General features: G+C 34.8%; 1 protein-coding gene across 4 annotated transcripts in view; it reads left to right on the forward strand.

Annotated features, from left to right (window-relative positions):
• LOC129005887 (protein phosphatase Slingshot) overlaps nucleotides 1-22,137 on the forward strand; it is a 219,935-nt gene extending 197,798 nt beyond the window's left edge. For all 4 annotated transcript variants that reach the window (XM_054434934.1, XM_054434926.1, XM_054434943.1 and 1 more), the window contains 8 exons: nucleotides 1,001-1,094; nucleotides 2,958-3,133; nucleotides 3,582-3,728; nucleotides 7,515-7,698; nucleotides 8,464-8,716; nucleotides 15,326-15,536; nucleotides 19,541-19,724; nucleotides 20,487-22,137. In XM_054434934.1, coding sequence (XP_054290909.1) covers nucleotides 1,001-1,094; nucleotides 2,958-3,133; nucleotides 3,582-3,728; nucleotides 7,515-7,698; nucleotides 8,464-8,716; nucleotides 15,326-15,536; nucleotides 19,541-19,724; nucleotides 20,487-21,533 — 2,296 coding nt within the window. In that variant the 3' untranslated portion in view covers nucleotides 21,534-22,137. The remainder of the gene's footprint in view (nucleotides 1-1,000; nucleotides 1,095-2,957; nucleotides 3,134-3,581; nucleotides 3,729-7,514; nucleotides 7,699-8,463; nucleotides 8,717-15,325; nucleotides 15,537-19,540; nucleotides 19,725-20,486) is intronic.
• The last annotated feature ends 1,940 nt before the right edge of the window (nucleotides 22,138-24,077 follow it).

Raw genomic sequence — 24,077 nt, forward strand, 5'->3', positions numbered from 1 at the left:
TTAATGATTGTTGCAAAAGTAGTTGGTGTTACGTTAAAGTCCTTCGCAACATCCACTTTCTTCTTATGTGGATTTTCTTCTACAGCTTGTAAGGCTTTGCGTTTAAATTTGGTGCGCGAATACAAAAAAAAAAAAACACCTATACGTGACTCACGCCTGTAAACTATAACACAAAAATCAAAGTAAAAATTGCGTGACAAAAATCAAAGTAAAAACTGTGCACAATACGTATCACGATATGAAAACTGTGATAGATCGATAGGATGTGAAGCACTGACTGCGGAGTGGATATTGACGGTGAGAATGAGGAACTGAAAACTTTCCTATTCAGACGTGTTCGAATGGTCGACTAAATTTGGATAAAATACGTAATACAGGGGTAGAAAGCGTGGGTATCTGTTATATAGAGGTTATGTTCGTTATGTAGGGGTTCCGTACTTTGGGTATTTGTTATACAGGGGTAAGTAAAGTACCAACAAAATGACTAATTATTCGTTGTATAGAGGGTTTTGTACCTATTTTATTTGCTATATAGGGGCACATTTTCCATTGAGTGTTATGGTGTTTTCACGGGGATTGCAAAATACTACGTTATATAGAGTAATTTGTTACATTGAGGCTCGTTATATCGAGGTTCCACTATATTTTGCTTAATATTAAGTTTAATACATTTAGTTTATAATCTCTCCGTGTTATGATATGTGGTAGATATTTCCATAAGCATAGTACACCTCAAAAACGTAAAAATATCATTATAAAGTAAATTAAACCTGTATTTATATAAGGACTAAGTAAGAATACAGGCATATCAGTACTTGTATCAAGTGTTTGTCATTGTTTAGCTTGAAGGGGCTTACTCCTTTAGTTAAACAGGTTCTTTTACAACTAGATTAAGATCTTGAATCTAGTTGTAAAAGAATAACTACTCACAACTACTTTAAAAAATAGTGATAAAGAACATAGTTTTAATTTTGTCATTTACCATTTACTTTGCTCTTAGGCCCTGCGAGAGAGAAGCCACGCGGACTCTAGTAAAATCTTCTCTCAAAGAGATCATGATGTCAGTGGATCTCGACGAAGTTACCAGTAAGCAGGTCAGTCTTGCACTAGTTAGTCATAACTTAAATGATCATACTTTGTGCTCTAAATACAAAATTTAAAGCTGCATTTTTTGCAGTGTCAGATTTTTATGTATAGTAACTCTTGTGTTTTAAAATGCCCTGAATTGCTTGATACAAGTCCAAACCTTTCAATAATACACAAATCAATAAGTTGATTTTGGACCAAATTATAATAAATCAATTTTATTATATTTTAATTTTATTGAAACTGAATTTACACTACACATAGGTTGTAAACTTAAAAGAATTGTTCAAAATGCTTTACACTAACTGCAATGCATTTTTTTAAAGCTTTTTTTACACTTGTAACAATCTTTTTGTATAGATGTTTATTGTTGTTTAAGGCTTCAAATTTTTAGGCGAAGGCTGCTCTGAATTGCAGAAAATCTAATTTTTTTATGATCTCCAAACAGAAAAGTCAAACGGTGTAAGATAGCAGGACCTTGGGGGCCAATTAATTTGAAAGAGAATTTGAAGCCTTAAACAACAATGAAAATCTATTCAAAAAGATTGTTGCAAGCAGAGGTGCCAATCCCTCCCAAGGTCAGGGGTGCAAAGACCCCTCCCCTAGTTCATACTGCCCTTTATCCTTTATTAAAAAAAAATAGACACCCGCCACCTTCCCACACCAAAACTAAAATTTCAAGGATTTTCAAAAGTAAATATACTAATACATATATAAACACCAGGTAATTGTTAATACAGAAAATTTTATAAGAACATTCTTTTTCCGATACACAAATTATGAGGACGATGAAACAGTCACCATAGATAGTTAGATAATTAAGAAATGATGAAATGGCCATGCTCATTATAGTAAATTTGGGACGGTCTCTTCCTCCAACACCTCTTAAATGAAAGCTGGCATGCAAACACAATTTGACATTATAAACAGATGGACGCAAGATCGGGTAGCCACTACGGTAATAAAGAAAATAATATAGAACTATTTTTCTTTCTACCGGCCATCTCCGAGAAATCAGTGTCTGCCTGTGCTAAGTCATCATGACAATAATCTTTGGCCGCGACAATCATCATCACCTTATGTGATCTCATCCCGTGATTTCGGCAATATATTGGATATCCCTCCATGGTCAGTGGTCACAAAGACATCGCCATCATCTCTCGGGATTGCGGTAATACAGTTTGATATAACGAACCTCAATATAACAAACTCCTTGATATATCGATTTCTTTAATTGCCTAGAACTCTCTCCATAAGACACATTGTACATTTTACCTCTAAATAACAAACAAACCATATCAACAACCTTGATTTAACTCAATTTCAACGATCCCGGCTAAAATAAGACAACCAATATAAAGAATCTCCTCTACTTAACGGATTGTCAAATTTAAAATCTTTCTTCAAACCTTGAATTCCAAAATAAATTAAATAAATTGCAGACAACTACTAACTGTCATTTCAAATATTTCTCATCTGCGATAATGAAAACAAAAACCCAAAACAAATTAAATATTCTTCTTATACGAACTCCATGCTAACTATGACCTTCTGTGGGGCGGAGACAATTGGTAATTTTGTAAAATCGCATCTTATTGTCAGCCTACCATCTTATTGTCAGCCTACCATCTTATTGTCAGCCTACGCTATGAGAGGAATATGAATGCAAAATCGCATGCTTCTAGGTGCTATGGTTTGGCCTTTGCGTTGATCGGAATTTCGCATTTATATAGAGATGGCTTTGAAAATAGGGACAAAAACTAACGTTATATAACCCAACAAATAGTAAATTTAGTCTTTCTGTTAAGCCACTTACTTTTTACAAATGGAAATCAGAACAGTTGATACATAAAGCTAGTTACTGACTGCAGGTTCGCACTAGACTAGAGGATATGCTAGACATGGATTTGGGAGAGTACAAGAGCTTCATAGACGAGGAGATGCTGGTGATATTGGGACAGATGGATGCTGCCACTGAGATCTTCCCTCACGTTTACCTTGGATCTGAGTGGAATGCTTCTAACCTGGAGGAGCTCAACAAGAATGGGTATGTGGTTGACAAAGCATATTGAAAAGGTATTTGGTCTGGTTGCTAAGCAAACCACATTAGCCTGGATCTGTTCAGAATGTTACTTTGGGCTAAGCCTTTAAATTATACCACTAGGGCTGTCCATGATGGTGTATCCAGCCAGTACAGACTGTGGGCGATGTGGTGGAAGTGATGCTCCAGCATTACAATCCTCCCGCAGCCTTCATAACATCCAAGGAGTTTGGGCACAACTTTAGTGTAACCTTATCTTGCTGTGGAGAAGAGATCTCACTGACAGTTGCTGCCTGCCTTGTGTCAGTCTTGGCTGGCAATCTAGAGAGTCGTGACCTCCGACCTCCCTCTTCTCAACCAAGAAAGTTAATGAGTGAATGTTAATACAACAATCTTGTTTATTTATGTCGTATAATTGTAACCGCTTTTATAAAGGTTTCTGTTTTGCCTACAGGGTTTGCCACATTTTAAATGTGACGAGGGAGATTGACAACTTTTTTCCTGGGATGTTCGACTACATGAACGTCCGTGTTTATGATGATGAAAAGACTAACTTGCTGAAGCATTGGGACGACACATACAAGTACATTAATAAAGCTCAGTAAGTACATAAGAGGAACATTTTTCTCTAACTTTATGCATTACATTTTGTGAAAAATACTTACAGAGGAGGAAAAAATGCATCTTGTGTATTTATTTACTTGTAAAAAACTTCAGCAAAATGAAAGTTTTTATTACCGTTTTAGCGAATTTCCCATATAAGGAATAAGTTATTACCGTAGTACTCCATCATAAACTGTACCTAGAGGTGAAATAGTTATGACTGAAAATCCTATTTATTCAAGTCCACATAATGTAGCTGACTCAATCTCTCATCGAAACACCACAATAGTCGACCACCATCAATCCCCGTTATCTTCAAGACACTCGACCTCTAAAACCCAGATTCATCAAGGTAGACCAGTTCCCGGAGATCCAACACAAATAAGAAACATTCCGTTCGACTTAAGATTATTTCTAGGCAAACCTTCAAGCGTGGGAGATTGTAGGATTTCCATATTTCTGTCTTAGCTGCTTCAGTTATAATTAGGGGTCTGCGGTGCACCGAAAAAGTCGGTACGGTACGGTACAAGCTTAATTACCGTCATCGGTTCAGTACAGCATTTTACACGGTACAAATTCGGTTCGGTACAGCCTATTATAATAATAAATTACTTTCAGTTACTATCGTAGTCAACGACAGCTGGTTCCGAGCACATAAAAGTCTTATCAGATGTATGTTTACGATCTTCATAATTTATTACTAGGGTGATGATGCAATAAAAACCCCATTAGCAGTCCCAAATCCATTAACATTTTATCACGACAATAATTGTTGTATTCAAGTACTTCCAAGAACTGTTGAGTTTTGTCACTTTTATTTCTTTACGACTTCCCCCAATTCAATTTTATCATAAAAATAATAGTTTTATGATGACTGTTAAATGTTATCTCGAACTCAGTCAGTATTTTCGTGAATATTAAATTTTCCGCTGGCCATTGCCTACTGCCATAAAACTGTTTATGGCTACATATTAAACTTGTAACTAATCTACAATCTTATTTTATAAGTTAAAATATTTGTTATAGATATTTTATCTTTCTATTAACGAAACCACAAGCATAGTTGTTGTTGATAGTTGTTGTTGTTTGCATAATTTTTTTTTCGTTATTCAAGCCTACGTATGCCTACTGTCAGTCCAATGTCAAGTCACGCTTGTCAATGAATACAATAGTTTGTGTATTCATTGCGCTTGTGCAATAGTTTGTTTACAAGCTTTCTCCAGACCACGGGGGAGGGGAGGGTCTGATAAGCCGTCTATTGTTCACCCCCAAGAAGGTCCGACCCTCATTAGTGCCGCTCGGCTGCACTCAGTGGGGAACCCAATACCACAAATCAATCTTTTAAATGAATACAAATATTTGGTAATAATTGTTTTATTAATATTCACCTTGAAATTTCAATAAATTTGGTGTAAAATTTGACAAAAATCGGCCATTTTGACCGATTATTAATACAGTACCAAATACCAATAAAGTAGTACATTCATTGGTAATTAAATAATAGGTAAAAATTAACCGATTTTCGTCAAGTTTTACCCCCCTGCTGTGCGCTATGTCACAAAAGCTGATAACGACATGGGTGATTAGTAACCATGGCAACTTGTTGAATGCGTATGAAGGGAAACCCAAGAATAGAAGAACAAAGAGAAAGAATGACGTTGTTATCTTTATACCCTTTTTACGATTTCCGTTATTGTTATCTTTATGTAAGATTTTATGATTTTGTTTTATAGGTTTATAAAATAATTCTTTTTAACTGCGGGAATATCAATTTATAATTTATCAACGTGCTTCTCTTCTGAAACAGCAATACCGGATGCATAATAAAGGTCAATGACCTAAAATATCACGATTGTGCAATATTGTATTTTGATGTTGACAAAAGTTTGTATATATCCATGGTCCCTATAGTTTAATCATTGAATATGTACACAATCAATGCTAAATAATCGTGGTTAGTTCTAACTTTATATTTTATTATTCAAAGTTTCTACACAGTAAGACAATCCAAAGTCAAACCGGGCAATGAATACCCAAAAAACAACGTATCTTGTCCTGTGATTGGAATACCACTCGCCGGCCAGTCCTTTACGTTTAGGGAAGTAGTGCAAGTCTATATATAGCTTCAAGGTCTTACCCACCCCTTCCCCCTCCGGTCCTACTTGACTCACTACTCGCGCTCCTTTCGAGGTCATTGCCCAACCCCTCCCACCCTTCTATTGTGTTGCCTTTCTATTGTTTCTATTCTGACTTTTTTCGGGAAACATTAAATCTATTGTTTACGTAACATCACAGTAGTAGGCTAGATTTTTCTACTTTGAAACAGTACTGTAAAAAAAACTATTACGCAGCGCCCCTAGTATCAGGAGCGAGACAAGCACGAGTTGACTTTCATTTGACCATGGTAGTTCTTTTCTGCTTTATGTCCGTTCGTTCCAGACGAATCTAATCGTAAAGCAAAACAGCCGATAACGACTAAACTAGTTATCAGTATTGCATCATACGGCTTCTTTGCCGTTTGCTGTTAGGTCGTTGGAAACGTATTGCTGTAATTTTGTCCTGGGAACCTAATGGTGGCTATGGAGATTTAGTTTTCTGTCCAAAACGTCAAAATATATTGTCTATCCGAAAAAGTCGGATATTGAATTTTGGGCCCGGTTCGGATACGGATATCCGAACCGAATCGAATCCGACCCGATTTTTCGGATATCCGCACACCTCTAATCTTATAACTAGTTTTGGAGCTGATAAAAAAAGATGCTCATTGCCATTACTTCATCATATTCTCCAGTTGTTCATTGTTGTCTGCTGTGAACAGCTGGCAACTGCACTGTCTTTGTACTGAATGCTTTTATATGTTTTTAAAAATCTAAAAAACAACTAGACATTGTGTTGGTTGGAAATAATTTACCAGTTGTGTGAAATTATCTTGCCAATAAATTTTCAAACATGTATATTTCTAAAAACTCTTACCCTATTTTTAAAACCACTTTTATCATGGCTATTCAAAGTATCTCAGAGTAAAATAGGTAAAGCCTTTATCTTAACTGTGATTTTTCTTGACACAATCCTCGTAGTAGTAAAAGGTTTAGTTTTAATAATGTGTGGTACAGTAATTGTTGTTAGAATACCAGGAAAGTAGGATACTATCAATTTTCATAGTAATGTCAATGTATTAAAGTTAAAAATAATGGATTAAATACAGTTCTGAGCAGAAAACCGCAAAAATACGGGTAGCCGCGTACCGTACCGATTTTGTACCGAGAACCGAGGTACAAAATATTGTACCGTACCGAACCGTACCGACCTTAAATTTTCTGTACCGCAGACCCCTAGTTATAATCAGAGAATACGTAAACTGTCGTAGTTTGCTTGTTTATGAGCATATTTTGATCAAATTTAGAAAATGAATTTATTTCATTCTAAACTATTAACATTTTACAAAAAACATTTTTTTAACCTCCCTTTTGCTGCAAACCTAGAGTACCCGTTAAACTAATGCTTTTTAAATAGGGAATAAATGTGATAATTTTAAGAAGACATTTTAGTGTAAATCCAATTAGGCAAATGGAAATTTGCTTAGTCTGCAGGTTTGTTGCGTCGGGGGTATTTTTATGTGTTTCTACTTTTGTAGCCCTACTTTAGACGAATGGTTTGTGTTTAAGCATTGTTTAATGTAGCGTGACTGGCTAATAACTTAATTTTTTTAATAATAACTAATAACTACCATTTTTAGCTTGATACTAAGCAGAATTCTAAAGAAAGATTTTGTTTATAATTACAGAACCCAAGGTTCCAAGGTTTTGGTTCATTGTAAGATGGGTGTCAGTCGATCAGCGTCCGTGGTAATAGCATATGCAATGAAGGCTTACAACTGGGATCTCAAAAAGGCATTGGACTACGTCCAACAGAAACGCAACTGTATTAAACCAAACACCAACTTCATTGGGCAGCTTGTGACTTATCAGGTTTGTTATACTTTCAATATACTAACAATTTATGTCTTGAAGTCAAACATAACATGATTTTAACTATAATAACGTTCTTAATGTTTTACATTGTTATTTTAATATTTTAAAAGAACAGTAAAAAATCTAGAGCATTCAATTTATTCTCCATTTTGATAAGAAAACTGACTATTATTATTTAGACAAACACAGCAATGAGATCTTGAAAATCTAGAGTCTAACATGGTGCAGTGCAACCAACATTATAGGCTAGAAAATTGGGTGTTCGGAACATACAATGCCAATATCCACTTAAATAAAGGGTTAAGGTGGACATTAATTTAGAAATATTAAATTTTTAGACAAGCAGACTCTGAATGTGTGTCATTACCATTTTTTTTTCAGGGGTAAAATTAGTGGGGTAAAAAATGTATCTTGTGCTCCTTTCAAAAATTTACTTCAAAGTCATTTTTTTACATGATTAAAATACAAACAAACAAAAAATGAGTAAAATAATTGTTTTGTTTCATGAAAAGATGTAGTAGCATACAACAAACATTTCACTAATTTGTAATAGTCTAGATGTTTTGTAGCTAAAATTAAAAAAAAGTGTCTAGAGGCTTAATGTTCTCTCTTTCCTGTTCTGTTCATTTGTAATTTTATAATTCAACTTTGTATCCAAATATTTATCTAGACATCTACTGACCAAAAAAGCACTTAAGGCAGTATTAGGTAATTATAATTATAAATACCATTATCTTTTTACAATCACCAATGTTTCTGCAGGGAATTCTTGATGCGATGAAGAACAAAGAAAAGCTTCAGAGGTCCAAGTCAGAAACCAATCTAAAAACAAGAGACTGTGTTACAATACCTAGTGTTACTGCACGTTCTATCAGTGAAGGAGAGGGGGGAGAGAGGAGAGGTACCAAGGAGAGACTCAACGTGACTGGCAGCGACCTGGCCAAGATTGGATGTCGGCCAAAGAGTTGGTCTCCAGATCATGCTACAGCTAACCTCCTGTTCAGTGCAACAACAGGTGAGTTGGAAAATCCAACATTTAAGAAAATGTGTCTCAAAGTTATCGTGAATAAAACTGCAATATAAAAGATTGATTTACCTACTCAATCATGTTACAAATATCAATTAATGTGGCCTATTTAAAATCCATTTTCAGAAACCGTTTTCTCTTTTGTTTATAATCTGACAGTGGTTAAAAATTAAACTGCACTTAGCCAGCTGTTGAATTACAAGCCATATGTAAAGCTGCTATAAAGAAAAACTATTCAGCAGCACTGGATCTTTGAAACTGCCATCTATAAATGTATCAAAGGCTGAGGTTGGGAAGCCCTCATGGAACCAACCTTTTTAATTACCAAAGTCCCTGCACTGGATCATGAGCTTTTAACATCTCAATCATAAGATTTCGTTAGGTAGGAAGTAGTGATGGGTCGGTACCACTTTTTCAATGTTCGTACTGGTATGACCAAATGTTTGGTAGGTACCAATGTTTGGTACCTAACCAAAATTTATTCTCGGTTCCGGTACCATCGGTACCTCAATAAAATTAGGCTACTTAATTGTTTTATTTTTCATTAGTGTAGGTTCGTTATATTAAGGGATTAAGAAAATAAATCTTAGGCCTACTGTGTTTGTACAAAAAACACTTTAAGAACCAAACTCATTCAAATCAGAACAATTATATATATATAGGCCTATATATTAAATATATACCATTTCAGAAGTGTTAAATATATATGCCTTTTTGTTTTGAGTCATTTTGTACCTAAGTTATAGCCTGCATTAAGTTAATTTTAGGCTCCAGTATTAAGGAAAATTTAGAACAAAAGTATTTATGCATTTATGGAAAGGACGTTTTGAACTAAACTTTTTAGAAAATAGGCCTACATATTCATTTGAGGTTATAACTTAGTTTAAGGTGCAAGCTTGTTGAAAAAAAAGTTTTAACAAAGGCTTAGTTTGGTGACTGTTTTGGTTTTTTTGTAGGCCTAGTGCCTGTACCGGTATTGTGGGTTTTTAGACATTTCATTAGGTTAAAAGCCCTTTTAGACCCCCCACCTCTAAAGATAAGCCTATACGATGCATATCGCAAATCTGTTGTTTGCTTCATCAATTTTAAAATACTTCCAAACTTGGGAAGCAATTATTAAGAATTTATCACAAATTAGTCTATAAAAACAACAACTTGTGGTAGCCCTACATTCCTTTGAAAAACTAATCCACTTTCACTTATTATTTAAAAAAAACAAGTTTAATTATTCACATCAACATACAGGGTGATTGATATAAGTGTGCCAGCCGTTTTATTCGAAAACTATAAAAGATATCAGAAAAAGTTAAATGGTAAGTGCCTTGGATTTTTTATTAAATAAATTGTAGTCAAGTCAAAAAAATTATTTTAGCCACCATTTTTCCAATATGGCCGCCAACTTTGATTTTTCTTATGGAAAACCCTGTATTTTATGATGTATTCTGGTAGGAAATGTAATTTTAAGACGATTTTATTCTTGTAATTTTTTTCATAAACCTAACCGTTTCAAAGATAATAATGGTTAAAGTTTTGAAATTTCATGAGATTTTGCATGAGAAAGAGTTTCGATGAAGGCCTAAGCAAGCATGCCAGCTGTTTTATTCGAAAACCATTCAAAATTTCACAACTTAAACCATTATTATCTTTGAAACGGTTAGGTTTATGAAAAAAATTACAAGAATAAAATCGTCTTAAAATTACATTTTCTACCAGAATACATAATAAAATACAGGGTGTTCCATAAGAAAAATCAAAGTTGGCGGCCATATTGGAAAAATGGCGGCTAACATAATGTTTTCGACTTTACTACATTTTTTAAAATAAAAAGTCCAAGGCACTTACCATTTAACTTTTTTTGATATCTCTTATGGTTTTCGAATAAAACGGCTGGCACACTTATATCAATCACCCTGTATAAATTATTTGAGAAATCTGACTAAAACAAAGGCCCATTCTTCAATTTCACAGAAACTTTACAGATGACGCTAAACTATAGTTCGGCCGCTTAGAAAGCGACCTCCTCCAGCATTGGTTTAGCATTAGCGCGCAGGTCGTTTTCTAAGCGGCCAAACTATACATTTAAACTTTCTCACCTCCCTCAACAAAAACAAAATTAAGTACAAACAACCAAACAAAGCAAACGAACAATAACAAATAAAAGCCCATTTTGGTTTGCTGAATGAAGGCTATGCTGTTTGTCATGTACTATGTAGCCAGGTAGTTTCATCCATCAATAATTAAATTTTACCATTGAACTTGAAATTTAAAATTGTAGTCTTGCACAATGCGCAGTGTTGCCATTTGTCACAGTGGTTACAGATCGAATGCAATATGATTCGTAAAAATCGTAAACATTTAACCATTGGGCTTTAATATATGAATTAAGCTACTGACTGGACTGGACTGAGTCAAACAGTTAGAGTGAACCGGAATGAATTTGAGGTTTGAGTTGTACATTCAGCGATATTTATGTTGCTTCTGTATTTCGATAGTTTGTGCAAAACAAAGTAAAAAAAGAACTGTATGAATTAAATTAAATAATCCTGTAACTTGTAACTATATTATTAATGTTACCCATTAATCAAAATCAGATAAGGAAAGGATGGTAGGTAAAGTAATAATTTTGTTGAGTCCAAATAAACTATTTAATTGATCCAGTCTTTATTAAGCTTGCTTTCTGTCTTCTGCTTGAAGATGGTGGAGCAATTGCAGTCAATGTTTGCACCACTCTGTCAGCTGACAATAGTGACGGCAACTTAACCAACTAACACTAAAATAACCATCCTATAGCCTATTATTGATAATATTTCATGATAAATATGCCCTTTTTAAATAGCCTTAAGTGAAAAATAATCATCATGGTTGACAATTTGAATTTTGTAAATGAGTAAATAAAAATATAACCCAAGAACCTGTTGAACCGACTTGACGTCAAGTACCGACCCATCACTAGTAGGAAGGCAGAAAAAGGGATACTACAGTGAAAACCCTTATTAAATTAAGTATACAGATTTTCTTTGTCACTCACATCTGTCCGGTCAATGATTACACTGTGGCTGAATTGATTGACTGATGTGTTGTTGCACTGACGAGTGTTTCTCTGAGATTGATTTCATGCACAGGTTTGATTAATTTACGCAATCCATATTAAGCATACTAATGTGTGTACCCACTTAGTTAGTGGTAGGGCATGATTTCAATAAATGGTGTCCAACTTGGCTGGAAGTTTACAGCATTAGTGAGTTTATTATGGATTACACATAACACCTGTTTTGCTTTTCTTAACGTAAGTTAAAAGGAGGAGGTCACAGACTTTTATTTTTATTAAAAATTCAGTGTTAAAAGACAGATAAATCAACGTCTTACAACTGAACCAACTGAGTATGAATGATACTCAGCTGCAGTATGAATTGAGTATGAATTGCTGCAGCAAACCTGCATACTAAGCGAATTTCAACTTGTCTGATTACATATTTACAAAAATATTTCTACAAATAAGACATATTTATTCCCAATTTAAATAACATTACATTTAACGAGTGCTTAGGTTTGCTGCTATGGGGAAGGTAAACAGTGTTTTTTGACCAAACGTCAGTAGTATAGGATGAAATAAATAAATTTGCCAAATTTGATCAACATATATCCATGAACAATTATTAAACTACAACAGTTTTCATTTTCTCCATAAGAATAACATTGGAATTTTAAATTTGCACTTTTTTTAATTTTCTCCGTAACTATTAGGCATACAACAATGCTTCAATATACTAAATTATTTCTTTTTTTAAGTTCTACAAAATGGTTGGGAAAGAAATTCCAAAATTGTATGCTTTTAGGGTCAAAAATGGGAAAAACCCATTTTTACCCCATAAACCCCTGTTCCCATGGTCCGATCATGCTGGTTCGCGAACTCGTTAGAATAAATGTAGGTTTGCAAATTTATACCAAATTTCATCAAAATCGGATAAATTTTGTTAGAGTTATCGTACTAACGGACACACGTATATTAGAGATGGGAATTATCGTTGTTTTCTGGCAACTGTTGTAACGATAACGCAGCTGCCCAATAACGTGTTGCGGCAACCTGTTATTTTAATAACGATTGCCAACTCGTTGCCGCTAAAAACTGTTGCCCGCCGGTCGGTGTTGCGGCGTTCAGTTATCGTTGTCAGTTGATCAATTCAGTTCTTCAGTTTTCAGTTGTAGTCGGGAGTCGGGCGTTGTCCAGACAGGATGTGTTATTATAATTCTAGTTCGTTTCCCAAGTTATCGTTGCTCTGGCAACGGCAGTGCATAGTGCATGTTTTCTTTTTCGTAATAATTCGTTGTCCGCACGGCTTTCCTGCAACGTGGTGTGGATAGATACGTTACTATTCTCTGTATACACTAACTTGGCGTCTGGACCCTTGACTACCTGCGACCGGGCCGGGACCGTCCCTTGCTCGCTCACTTCTTAAACAGCTGTTTCCATAATTAGTCACCAAGTCACACCCCAAATGCACTTATTAACTTTTTTGTGCGGGGCGGAATTTTACATTTTTATCTGTACGAGCAAAAAGTCCATGAATAAATAAGTAAAATGATACCAAACTTGACCATATTCTTATTACGTTTGTAGAACCTACAGGCATAAGTACAGTAGCTACTGAGGAATAGAAACTTTATTAGGGATAGAAATAAAACTGTAATATCGTTATGTATGAATTATTTTTAATTAAATCAGACGTGCACCGCGAATCTGCAAACACAAAAAAGGAATAGTGATTTATATATTTAAATTTCCTAATATTGTTACGGGAATAAAGTTTAAGAAGTAAAAACATGTAAAACGTGTTGAGGCGATGTAGTTTGTCCCAACTTAATTCATATGTTTCTTTGAGTAGATCTAACCAATCACATTTAAGTCTATTGTAAACGTGAAACACTTTTAAACCGTACGTTTCATTAAGTATACGTAATATTATGTGTTAAAAGGTAAAAAAAACTAATCGTAAATGCGAGCGAAAGTAGCATTTGGCATGAAAAGTCAAAATTGCGTCATTTTGTACGGGCCAAATGAAACTTAAAATAATCATACAATCATCATGTTTCTAAGGATAGGGCAATTGTCGATAAAAAATTACAGAATTATGTGTATGTGTTGAGTAAATGTTTTTAAGCTAATTAAATTTTTGTATAAAGCGTTGGCCTACGACGGGCCTACCGTAGTTTTTCGTCAGATTATACATATTTCATCAATAGCATTTCAATACGCGATTAATCTAATGACGATACCCCCACGTCAGAATCGTCAGAGGTCTTAGGACGTGAATCACTCATTTCCCGGAAGACATGGGGGTTGGTTTAAAGATATAAATAACAATATCAACGGTATACATAATATGAATATTTTACCCCCCCCCCCCACACCCACTCGACATATTTTTAATATGAATAACATTGTTAGGTATTTTGGTAAATTAAATTTAAATACAATTATAACCATCAAACAGATAAAAATCATTTAAACGTAAGCTTAACTTAACGGAATATGGTCAAGTTTAGTATAATTTTTCTTAAAATTTCATGAACTTTTTGCTTGTGCAGAAAAAAAATTAAAATTCCGTCCCGCACAAAAAAGTTCATAATTGCAGTGGAGGTGCTACTAGGTGACTAATTATGGTAACAGCTGTTCAACGGGGGCGAGAAAGGTTTCGGCCCCGGTCCGTCCGCAGGTAGACTAGGGTTCAGACGCCAAGTTAGTGTATACAGAGAATAGAATAACAGGAGTTCTCTGCAACCTGTTGCCGCAATAACGTTGATGCGTCCGCAACTCTGTTATTCATCCTGTTAAGTTAAATAACGCCCATCTCCAACATATATATATAGAAATATATATGAATTTGAACGGATGGTGTTTTTGGCCTCTTGGGACCTCAAAGCGAAAAAGTAAATTGGTCCCGGGTCCAGATCTTACCATGAGACCTATGGTAATAGCTTATCCCTATATGGGAAATTCGCTAATGAATGAATCATTAATCGTGGAGACTAACTTGTAGGGTTGGGTCGGTTTCATATTTTTTCGGTTCTGGTTCCGACACCGGCTCTGTGATTTTGGTTCTCGGTTCCGGTTCTTCCCCCTCCCTCAACATATGGATAGGCAATGTCACAGTATATTCCGACTTTAATCATTTATATTCTATAGGCAATGTCAGATCATATTCCCATGTCAATAATTTTAATGGATAGGCGATGTCATATTATATACCGATGTCAATAATTTATATAGATAAGCAATTTCACAGTTTGTGCCTTATAATCAGCCTCTTCCTGCATTAATTGAATCATTGTTTTCACTCCTATAGAATCAAATGGTGGGGTAAATAACTAGTCAATGATTTAGTAAAATTTTTTGTTTTATGAAACCTAATCGGATCCATCAAAACAAAACCAAATCCAACCTAAGATCCAATTTTTTGTGGATCCGAACATGCGTCGGCTCTAGCTCAGATCCGATGGATCTGATACTCCGATATTCATATCCGACCCTCACTATTTTTAACCTAATATCTGTCATTCTCTCGGTTCTGCCAAGTACTAACATGTATTGTGTAACAGCTCCTCTATCACTGTCCATGGAGCGGCTGGCAGCAGAGAGGCAATGTGAGGAGGGTGTGTCACTCCCACCTGCTCCACCACCTCTACCTCCCCCACCCCCCGTAGTGGAGGCTCGCAACTACAGTCTGCATGTCAGGATGCCCTGCAGCAACGGCCTGGCCTACAGTGTTTCTCAGAACAAGATACTGCAACTCACACCCTCTAGCTCCGGGTAAGACTAACTACTTTTACTGATAAAGCAGGAAACCCACTAGTCCGACGCTCTCCGACACGACACCTTCCACAATTTTAAGGCATTAACCCATTGGTCCGACGGGCTCCGACAGTAGGCCTCCGACGAGCAATACACCACCACTCCAATAGTGCCAGTTGCGATGGAACATGTGATCACATACTGTTCACAAGCAGTAGTTAGGGAGACAAGAGCAAATAATAAAAAAGACCATAACATTAATGACGATCTCTGTTAGTATGAGAGATTACAATGGTCAAGGACCTTCCTAGACCCACCTCGATAATTCTGGTTACAATTACTTTACTACAGGTAAATTTAGCAAAAAGTACAATATAAAACATAAACAATAATACAATTGCTGCAGCAAACCTGCCAACTAAGCGAATTGCTATTTAACTGAATTGATTTTCAATTAAATGTATTTAATTAACATTAGGTTTTATGAGTACCTAGGCTTGCTGCTACAGGGAGGGTAAAAAGTGTGGTTTCTAGTAAAATATTAATTACTTAGTATAAAATAAATAGATTTTCCAATTTTGATCAATATATATCCATCAGAAAGCAAACTAAAATATTTTACAATATTCTCCATAAGAATAACACGAGAATAAAAAATACCCCCGCCGCAGCAAACCTGCAGACTAAGCGAATTTCCATTTGACTGATTGGATTTACACTGAAATGTCTACTTAAAAATATAACATTTATTCCCGATTTAAATAGAATTAGTTTAACAAGAACTAGGTTTGCTGCATCACGGAGGGTAAAACTGTTTTTTTTTTTTTTTTTTGTAAAATGCTAATAGTTAGTAAGAAATAAAAACATTTTCCAAATTTGATCAAAATATGTGATAAACAGCAAACTACAACAGTTTACTTATTGTCCATAAGAATAACATGGGAATTTTAAATTTACATTTTTTTGGAATTTTCTCCGTAACCATTAGGCGCACAATAACGCTTCACAATAAACATCACACTTTTGTAGGGGGTCTGCGGTGCACTGAAAGTCAACCCCCAAGCACATAAAAGTCTTATCAGATGTTTGTTTATGATCTTCATAATTTATTACTAGGGTGATGATGCAAAAAACCCCATTAGCAGTCCCAAATCCATTAACATTTTATCACGACAAATTGTTGTTTTAAAGTACTTCAAAGAACTGTTGTTTTATCACTTTCATTTCTTTACGACTTTCCCCAATTCTATTTTATCATAAAAATAATAGTTTTATGATGACTGTTAAATGTTATCTCTAACTCAGTCAGTATTTTCGTGAATATTCAATTTGCCGCTGGCCATTGCCTACTGCCATAAAACTGTTTATGGCTACATATTAAACTTGTAACTGATCTACAATCTTATTTTATAAGTTAAAATATTTGTTATAGATATTTTATCTTTCTATTGACAATCACATGCATAGTTGTTGTTTGCATAATTTTTGTTTTTGTTATTCAAGCCTACTCGGTCTCAAATTATGTCATTACATGTTCTGTATCTTGTCTTATATTGTTGGATGTGGCTGTTAAAGGCTTAAATGTTTTTTAGTTTCCTGTATTTTTGTGTTGTGTTGAAGGTAAATTGTGCAATCTAAATCTTATGAACTAGATAACGATTTTGCTACCCTCATTGTAACCTAATCAATTTATATATAGGCCCTCCTAAATAATTAGGTCTAGGCCTTTGTCTTTTGATTCTTTGGAAGAGCTTTAAAATGTACTAAGAAAATTGGATTGAGCCTGAGTTAAACTAATGATTGATATTGTGGATGTTAACTTTGTAAATGAAAAGACAATAGCCTAATCTTACTCTGTGATAATCCAAATTTTAGTTTCAGAAAAAAACTTTTCAAGAGTTGTATGACAAGTAAACGCGAAAAATACTAAACAAAGAGGGTTGAAATTTGGTATGATGATAGCTTACATTCCCGATTAACTTATAGACATTCTTATCTCAAAAATCCTTTCGAGCTCCGCCCCAGTGGCTCTGGAGTTTCCCACATTAACCTTATGAGTATTCATATTTAGAAGGATTTAAAGAATTTTGTCAGCTGTTTCAACTGCAGGTTCTATGATATTAAATAACATTAAAACAGGGTGCAGCGCTATTATGTTTTGCATTTATGACAACAACTATAGTCTGTCTAAAATAATTGTGCGGTTGGAATTCCATATATGATTTCCCTACCACTGGAAATCTCCCACTCATTTACCATTTTCTACACTGAAATCCCCCTAACAATCATCTGTTTAATATTGCAGACAGTGTTTTTAGTAAGCCTTTGTTTATTATGATTGAACTACCACAGAATAAAACTAGAAGATTTATTTTAATTTGTTTTTAGTTTGGATTGTAATATCTTGGCACCTTTTGGCCATTTCTAATTAACACTAATCAAGTAAACTCAGACTGAATAATATTAAATTGCACAAAATACCATCAGAATAGTCGCAATGTTATTTAAGCCACTAAATGTAAACATAGTGATACCTGTTGTAAAATTATGAACAGTAAGCACCAGCTGTAGGCTAATATGTGGTGGTGGCAGGGTCAGGGAGAAAGCAGGGGAAAACAAATTTGTCCTTCAACCGCACATTAAATTCAGACAGACTATAATTTGAACCAACTAGCAACAAAAAGCTGTGGTACACAATGATAACTTAACTCTTTTTCTATGGTTTAGGTGCAGTGGTAGAAAATTATGGCTATGGTTGTGGGCTATAAGCTACTATAGCATACCGTATAAATTAAAAATACCCCCGCCGCAGCATACCTGCCGACTAAGCGAATTTCCATTTGTCTGAACTGATTTTCAATTTAAATCTATTTAAATAACATTAGGTTCAGAATCAGAATCAGAATCAGAATCTTTATTGCCGTTGATCAAATACATTGAGATAGGCATTGTCAAATTAGGCTAAATATTTACATTGGTCGATAATACAAAGTAACAGAGTAAAAAAGGCTTAATCTAAGGCTAGATTAGGACAGTCGAACCCAAGAATTCTTGAAGAGTGTAAAACGGATTTTCTAACAGCCACGAGTAAACTTTAGACTTGTAGGTTTAACAAGTACCTAGGTTTGCTGCTACAAGAAAACTAATTAAGCGAGTTTTTTTAGTAAAATATTAATAGCTTAGTATAAAAGAAATAAATTGGCCAAGTTTAATCCAAATTTATCAATAAACAAGCAAACTACATCATTTTAAAATATTCTCCATAAGAATAACATGGGAATTTTAAATTTACAATTTTTGGAATTTTCTCCGTTACCAAAACACTTTGATATACTAAATTATTTGCTTTTTTAAGCTCTTTAACAAGGTCTAGAGAGAAATTGAGAAATTTTGTGTTTTGAGGGTCAAAAATGAGAAAAACCATTTTTTACCCCATAAAAGTCCCCGTAAAACACTGTTCCCATGGTCCGATCATGCTGGTTCGCGAACTCATTCAAGTTTATACCGCCTTACACCTTCAAACCAAATTTCATCAAAATCGGACAAAAATTACTCAAGTTATCGCGTTCACGGACGTATATATATATATATATACGTTGTGTATATATATACATATATAAAAATTTGAACGAATAGTGTTTTTGGCCTCTGGGGACATCAAAATGAAAAAGTAAATCGGTCCCGGGCCTAGGTCTTACCGTGCCACCTACGGTAATAGCAACTTCCCTATAGGGAAATTCGCTAAAACCAAATTTCCTTAAACTGTGTCCTCTTCCATAACTGCAATAAGCATTTTATACTTATATGCCAACCCCACATGAAGGACGGGTAATCTGCTAGTATAGTAGGCCTATATAGCAACATTAGCAGAACACACATTCAGTAAATTATTGATGATGTGAATGTCTGTCCATGCAAACTTAAATGGTGTGTGTTAAAAACATATAAATTGTAAAAAACTAATACCTTAAAAGCAGAATATTTATACATAATAATTATTAACATGTAACTTTTTTTGTTAGCCCTGAGTCAGCCACAGTGACGACAGTGAAGCACAGAGTGAATGCTCTGGAGTCTCAGAACGGCAACTCTACTCCTCAGATGGGACGAAGGCCTGGCCTCGACCGACGAGGTCTCGTACTCAACCTCACCACACAGTTTGAGGAGGACAAGACCACGTCTTCACCCCCTCCACCACTGTCACAGGTAAACACTGTGTAAAAACACACTAAATAACAGTTCTATGTGAAAATGAGTTAGTTTGCCATATAAAAAACAGCAAATGTAATAAACATCAAAACATTTTCATAATTATGTATATACATAACCTCACTAACTTGGCAGCCAGTAACTCGACAGTCCTTGTAACTCTTTGTAACAATTGACAATCTACAGCTGACAAGGTGCACGTATAACTAGCTTTGCCTTACTTTTGTTCAACTTTTTAGGTTTTGATTGTTAAATTTTTGACATTTCTTTGAAGATTCTTTACTGAATATGTAAAATTACTCATGTACGCAATACATTTTTATGTAAAAATTTGTCTGTTGTATATTTTATTGTTAACTTGTTTTATATATTACATTTGTAAATACTGTTATATTATTTATTTATTAAATCTTATTAAACATTTCATTGTTCTGGATAACTTGACAACACCAAAACTCGACAACCTGTGGGTCCACAAATTAGGTATCGAGTTTGTGAGGTTTCACTGTAATATGTTGACAAGGAATGATTAGCAGGCACGTTCTGATCATTTTTTAACAAATATCTAGAGTAAATGTTAAAAACTCTATTTAATACTTAGGTTATTAGATTTCTCATCTTAAAGCCTAATCCTGACTAAAAGAAAATACTGTGTATTTTACAATTAAGATATTTAAAGCGGAATTGTTTAAGATAAAAGAAAAAGGTGTTTGGTATAGCTTGGTAATTGTAAAGTCTAAGTAATGTAAAATGTTACAGACAAAAAAAGAAACCTGGGATCCTGGAGAGACGGTGAGGAAGAGGCCAGATGGAGATCCCTTCTCTAACCGCCTGGACCGAGTGTTTGAGCGAGAGGAGCGCAAGGAGCGTCGCAGTGTGCCAAGTGTGGTGACAGAGGACGCAGAAGTGACAAGGGAGTGTGAGGTCTCGCGACAGAGCAGCTGGAGTTCCTATGATAGTGCAGTGGTGTTGGGCGACCCCCGGGACTGTGTGAGTCGACAGAGCTCATGGGGCTCAGGGGACACTCGGTGTTGTACGCTGCCCTCCAGGAACAGTTCTTGGGGCTCGTACGACATGAGACCTACAGAGAACTGGGGCACAGTCAAGCGCACCAAGCAGAAACTGGAGGAGGGGATAATAGATGTGAAAAGGGTGTGTCCGGATATAACTGTTCCGCTAGACAGTTCTGCCAAAGAGACTAATGTAGTGGAAATTAAAAACTCAGAAAATTCTGTTCATGTTACCAGGAGGTGTGTTTCGGTTGACGAAACTAAGAGCGAGACTTTTACCGAAAGTGGTCAAAAAAGTGTTCCGGGTTTAGTGCAGAATCTGAAAAAAGAATTTGAAGCCAAATCGGTTTCTGGCAGTGCTAAATGTGTGAATGCAGAAGAAGGTAGTGCTGAACCTAAAACTGAAGAAAGTGGGAAAGTCAGGAGTCTTCCTTCCTCTCCTGTCAGTGATAGGACAGAAAAACCTAGTCCTGCTACTTCCTTGGAAGATTTGTCCGTTCGTAAACTCGTAGGAAAGTATGAAGACAGACCAACTTTTCCCCAACCGCCCGTACCTCCGAGAAAATCTAGTCTAGATCCTCCACCGTTAGTGATAAAACATTCGACTCTCTTTGTGCATAATCTTAAAAAAGCGAGACAACCTATAAAGACTTCAATTCCTTCCCCCAATGTTGTGGTAGCAACTGTTAATGCCAAAGCTGCCAGCAAAAAGCAGCAACAAGGAAAAACGCATCCTCTAGCCAGGTTAGCATTAAACAAACAACGGCACAACAACCCTGTCTACAATACGATGTAAAGTTCCATCAAGCTCTTTGTGATCTAGTGTAAAAAGTAGACAGTTTCAAAAATATTTTTAACAATCATAATTATATGAACCGTTCATAAAAATACTTTATTTTTCTATATATGTCGTAATGAACATTTTGCTTTAATGGTGAAATTCATCAATTGAAATTTTATTCACTGCTGACTCACTTATCTGATGTGTAATTTTTTAAAATTATTTAAGTCATTGAGGTTTTTTATTTTGACTAACTGTTGCTACTTGATTTTAATATACTGTGATTCTGATAAGTTACTGATGAATCTCTTTGTAAATTAATGGCTGAAGCCGTGTTAATCTAGTCGCCATTTATATAAGTAGGTACTCAACATTCCGAGAGAATGGGTGCACAGATAATAAAGATGATTCTGCTTTTGAGACAATTGTTAGCTTTTATTCTTTCAAATGCTCATTTTATTATTTTCTAATTTTTCATTTTTGTATTGTTTGTATAAAAGAAAAATCTGTTAAGTTTTGCTCTCGGCTTTGTTTACTTTATTTCTGTGCCTAGCTTTATTGAGTGTACATTTTTTGTATTATAGTTTGTATTAAAAAAGTAAAGTGTTATTGCTTACAACATTTTGGTATTTCTCAAACCCCTTTTATTATTTATTTTACTAGTGTACATGTTGCTTGAATTTGAACAATTGCAAAGTATTACAGGAGCTATTTAAAAACGAATAACAGTCATAATATCCGATGAGTCAACTCAAAGACTATGTAACTAATACTCACAATATAATGGAATACTCACAATGTCCTTACCAGTTTGATATAATCATCATTTCTGGTAAATATTTTATCATTTTTCAAAAGCAGATCTTGTTTTTTAGTGTTTTCTGTTTTCTAAAAATGTTACCCGAGTTACTCATAACCGCAAAAGGTTGTCCATGTTTATCTTCGTCATTGATAATGTAGCCTGCATGGTAGGGTACCACCATTGTCGTCAGTATGTTTACAAATTACAATTATTATTTTTTTTTTAATAGTGAGAAACAATTCTTACTTGAGAGTCCTTGTAGGCTGGCGGCCATCTTGGATGATTTCAAACAGCTGCTGAAGAGTTAATTATCATCCAAAAATAAAATAGTTTTTCAAACACAGAAGTGGTTATAATGTAAATATCTAGTACTGTAGACCCCCTCTTAACCGACCCTAATGGGACCTATGGTCGGTTATAACGGGGAATCCCTAAAATCATAACATAATGAAGTGCTATTCATTTGGAATTATATAATTTAGGGATGGACGAGATTGAATTTTTAGTTCGAGACGAGACGAGACGAGATTTTTTATTTCTCATAAAATTTCGAGACGAGATCGAGACGGGATTTCCCTTCTCATACACAACGGGAAATGCACGTTCAAAATTTTTACCTGATTTTGTAACATTGTTAGATGACTGTTTAAATACAAAAATAATGATAATAGGCAAGAATATTTACAATCTTTTATTAAAAAACATCAGCATAACATTTTTTTATTAATCACGCCTAACTTATTAAAAATGCCTACGATTAGGAAACATAGTGATATCAGTTAGGTTAGAGTTCAACTTATCCTAAAATAAAATAAATCATAAAATAAAAGCAATATTAATTTTTATAAAATAGTTACCTACTTGTTTTGACTTTTTATAGTAATAAAACATTCCTCACACTGCTTACACTTAAACTTCTCAAATTTAATTAAAGTAATATTATTAAAATAATTAAAGTAATATTTACATTTATAGAATTAATTAAATAATAACGCCTTCGCAAAGGAAACGCAACTACAACACGCTCCTGTATTGCGGGTATTGCATTGACTTTCTGCAGGCGTTTTTAATTTTTTTTTTTTTTTTTTTTTTAATTCTCGTCTCGATAAAAATCTCGGCCAAAAGAAATCTCGTCTCGTGTAACGAGATTTAAAATTTCCCGAAATTTCGAGACTTGACCATCCCTAAATTATATCATTATTTTGAAGTCATACTTGGTAAAATAAACTACTCTTATCTCGTTTTTCGTACTTAAGAAAAGTCACAAATAAACACAAAACAAGTCAAATAGGCCTACTTTCAGTGGAATATATTATAATACTAGGCAAGAGTCAATAAAAATTCCTATTTTAATAAATTTATTACTGTAATGTATTAATTGATGCTTTCCAAATACATCGTAATACAGTACAGAACCTTTTGTCGAAATTAAAGATACAAGCAACCATTTTGTTACAAGGCAGGATGTTTATTTATTTTTATAGCCTCTCACTGGAGGCTCGAACAATGAATAAACAAACTATAAAGAAGAACAGATCCTATGGACAGTATTCTAACAGTATTTTCAAATTTGGCGCGCGAAATATCTGTAGTTCTGCACTGAACCACGATTCAGCGCTGGCGTCAAGTTTAGCACGCGGTGAAGTGTGAGAGAGAGCGACATACACTGTTTTCGTCCCCTATGGGACAGGCCACGAGAGAAAGAGAGAGAGGACGAAAACAGTGTATGTCGCTCTCTCTCGCACTTCACCGCGTGC

This window comes from Macrosteles quadrilineatus, unplaced genomic scaffold (assembly GCF_028750875.1).
Source record: "Macrosteles quadrilineatus isolate MER2022 unplaced genomic scaffold, UCM_ALF_1.0 Scaffold_1__1_contigs__length_201487025, whole genome shotgun sequence".
In the NCBI taxonomy this organism is placed as follows: Eukaryota; Metazoa; Arthropoda; class Insecta; order Hemiptera; family Cicadellidae; genus Macrosteles; species Macrosteles quadrilineatus.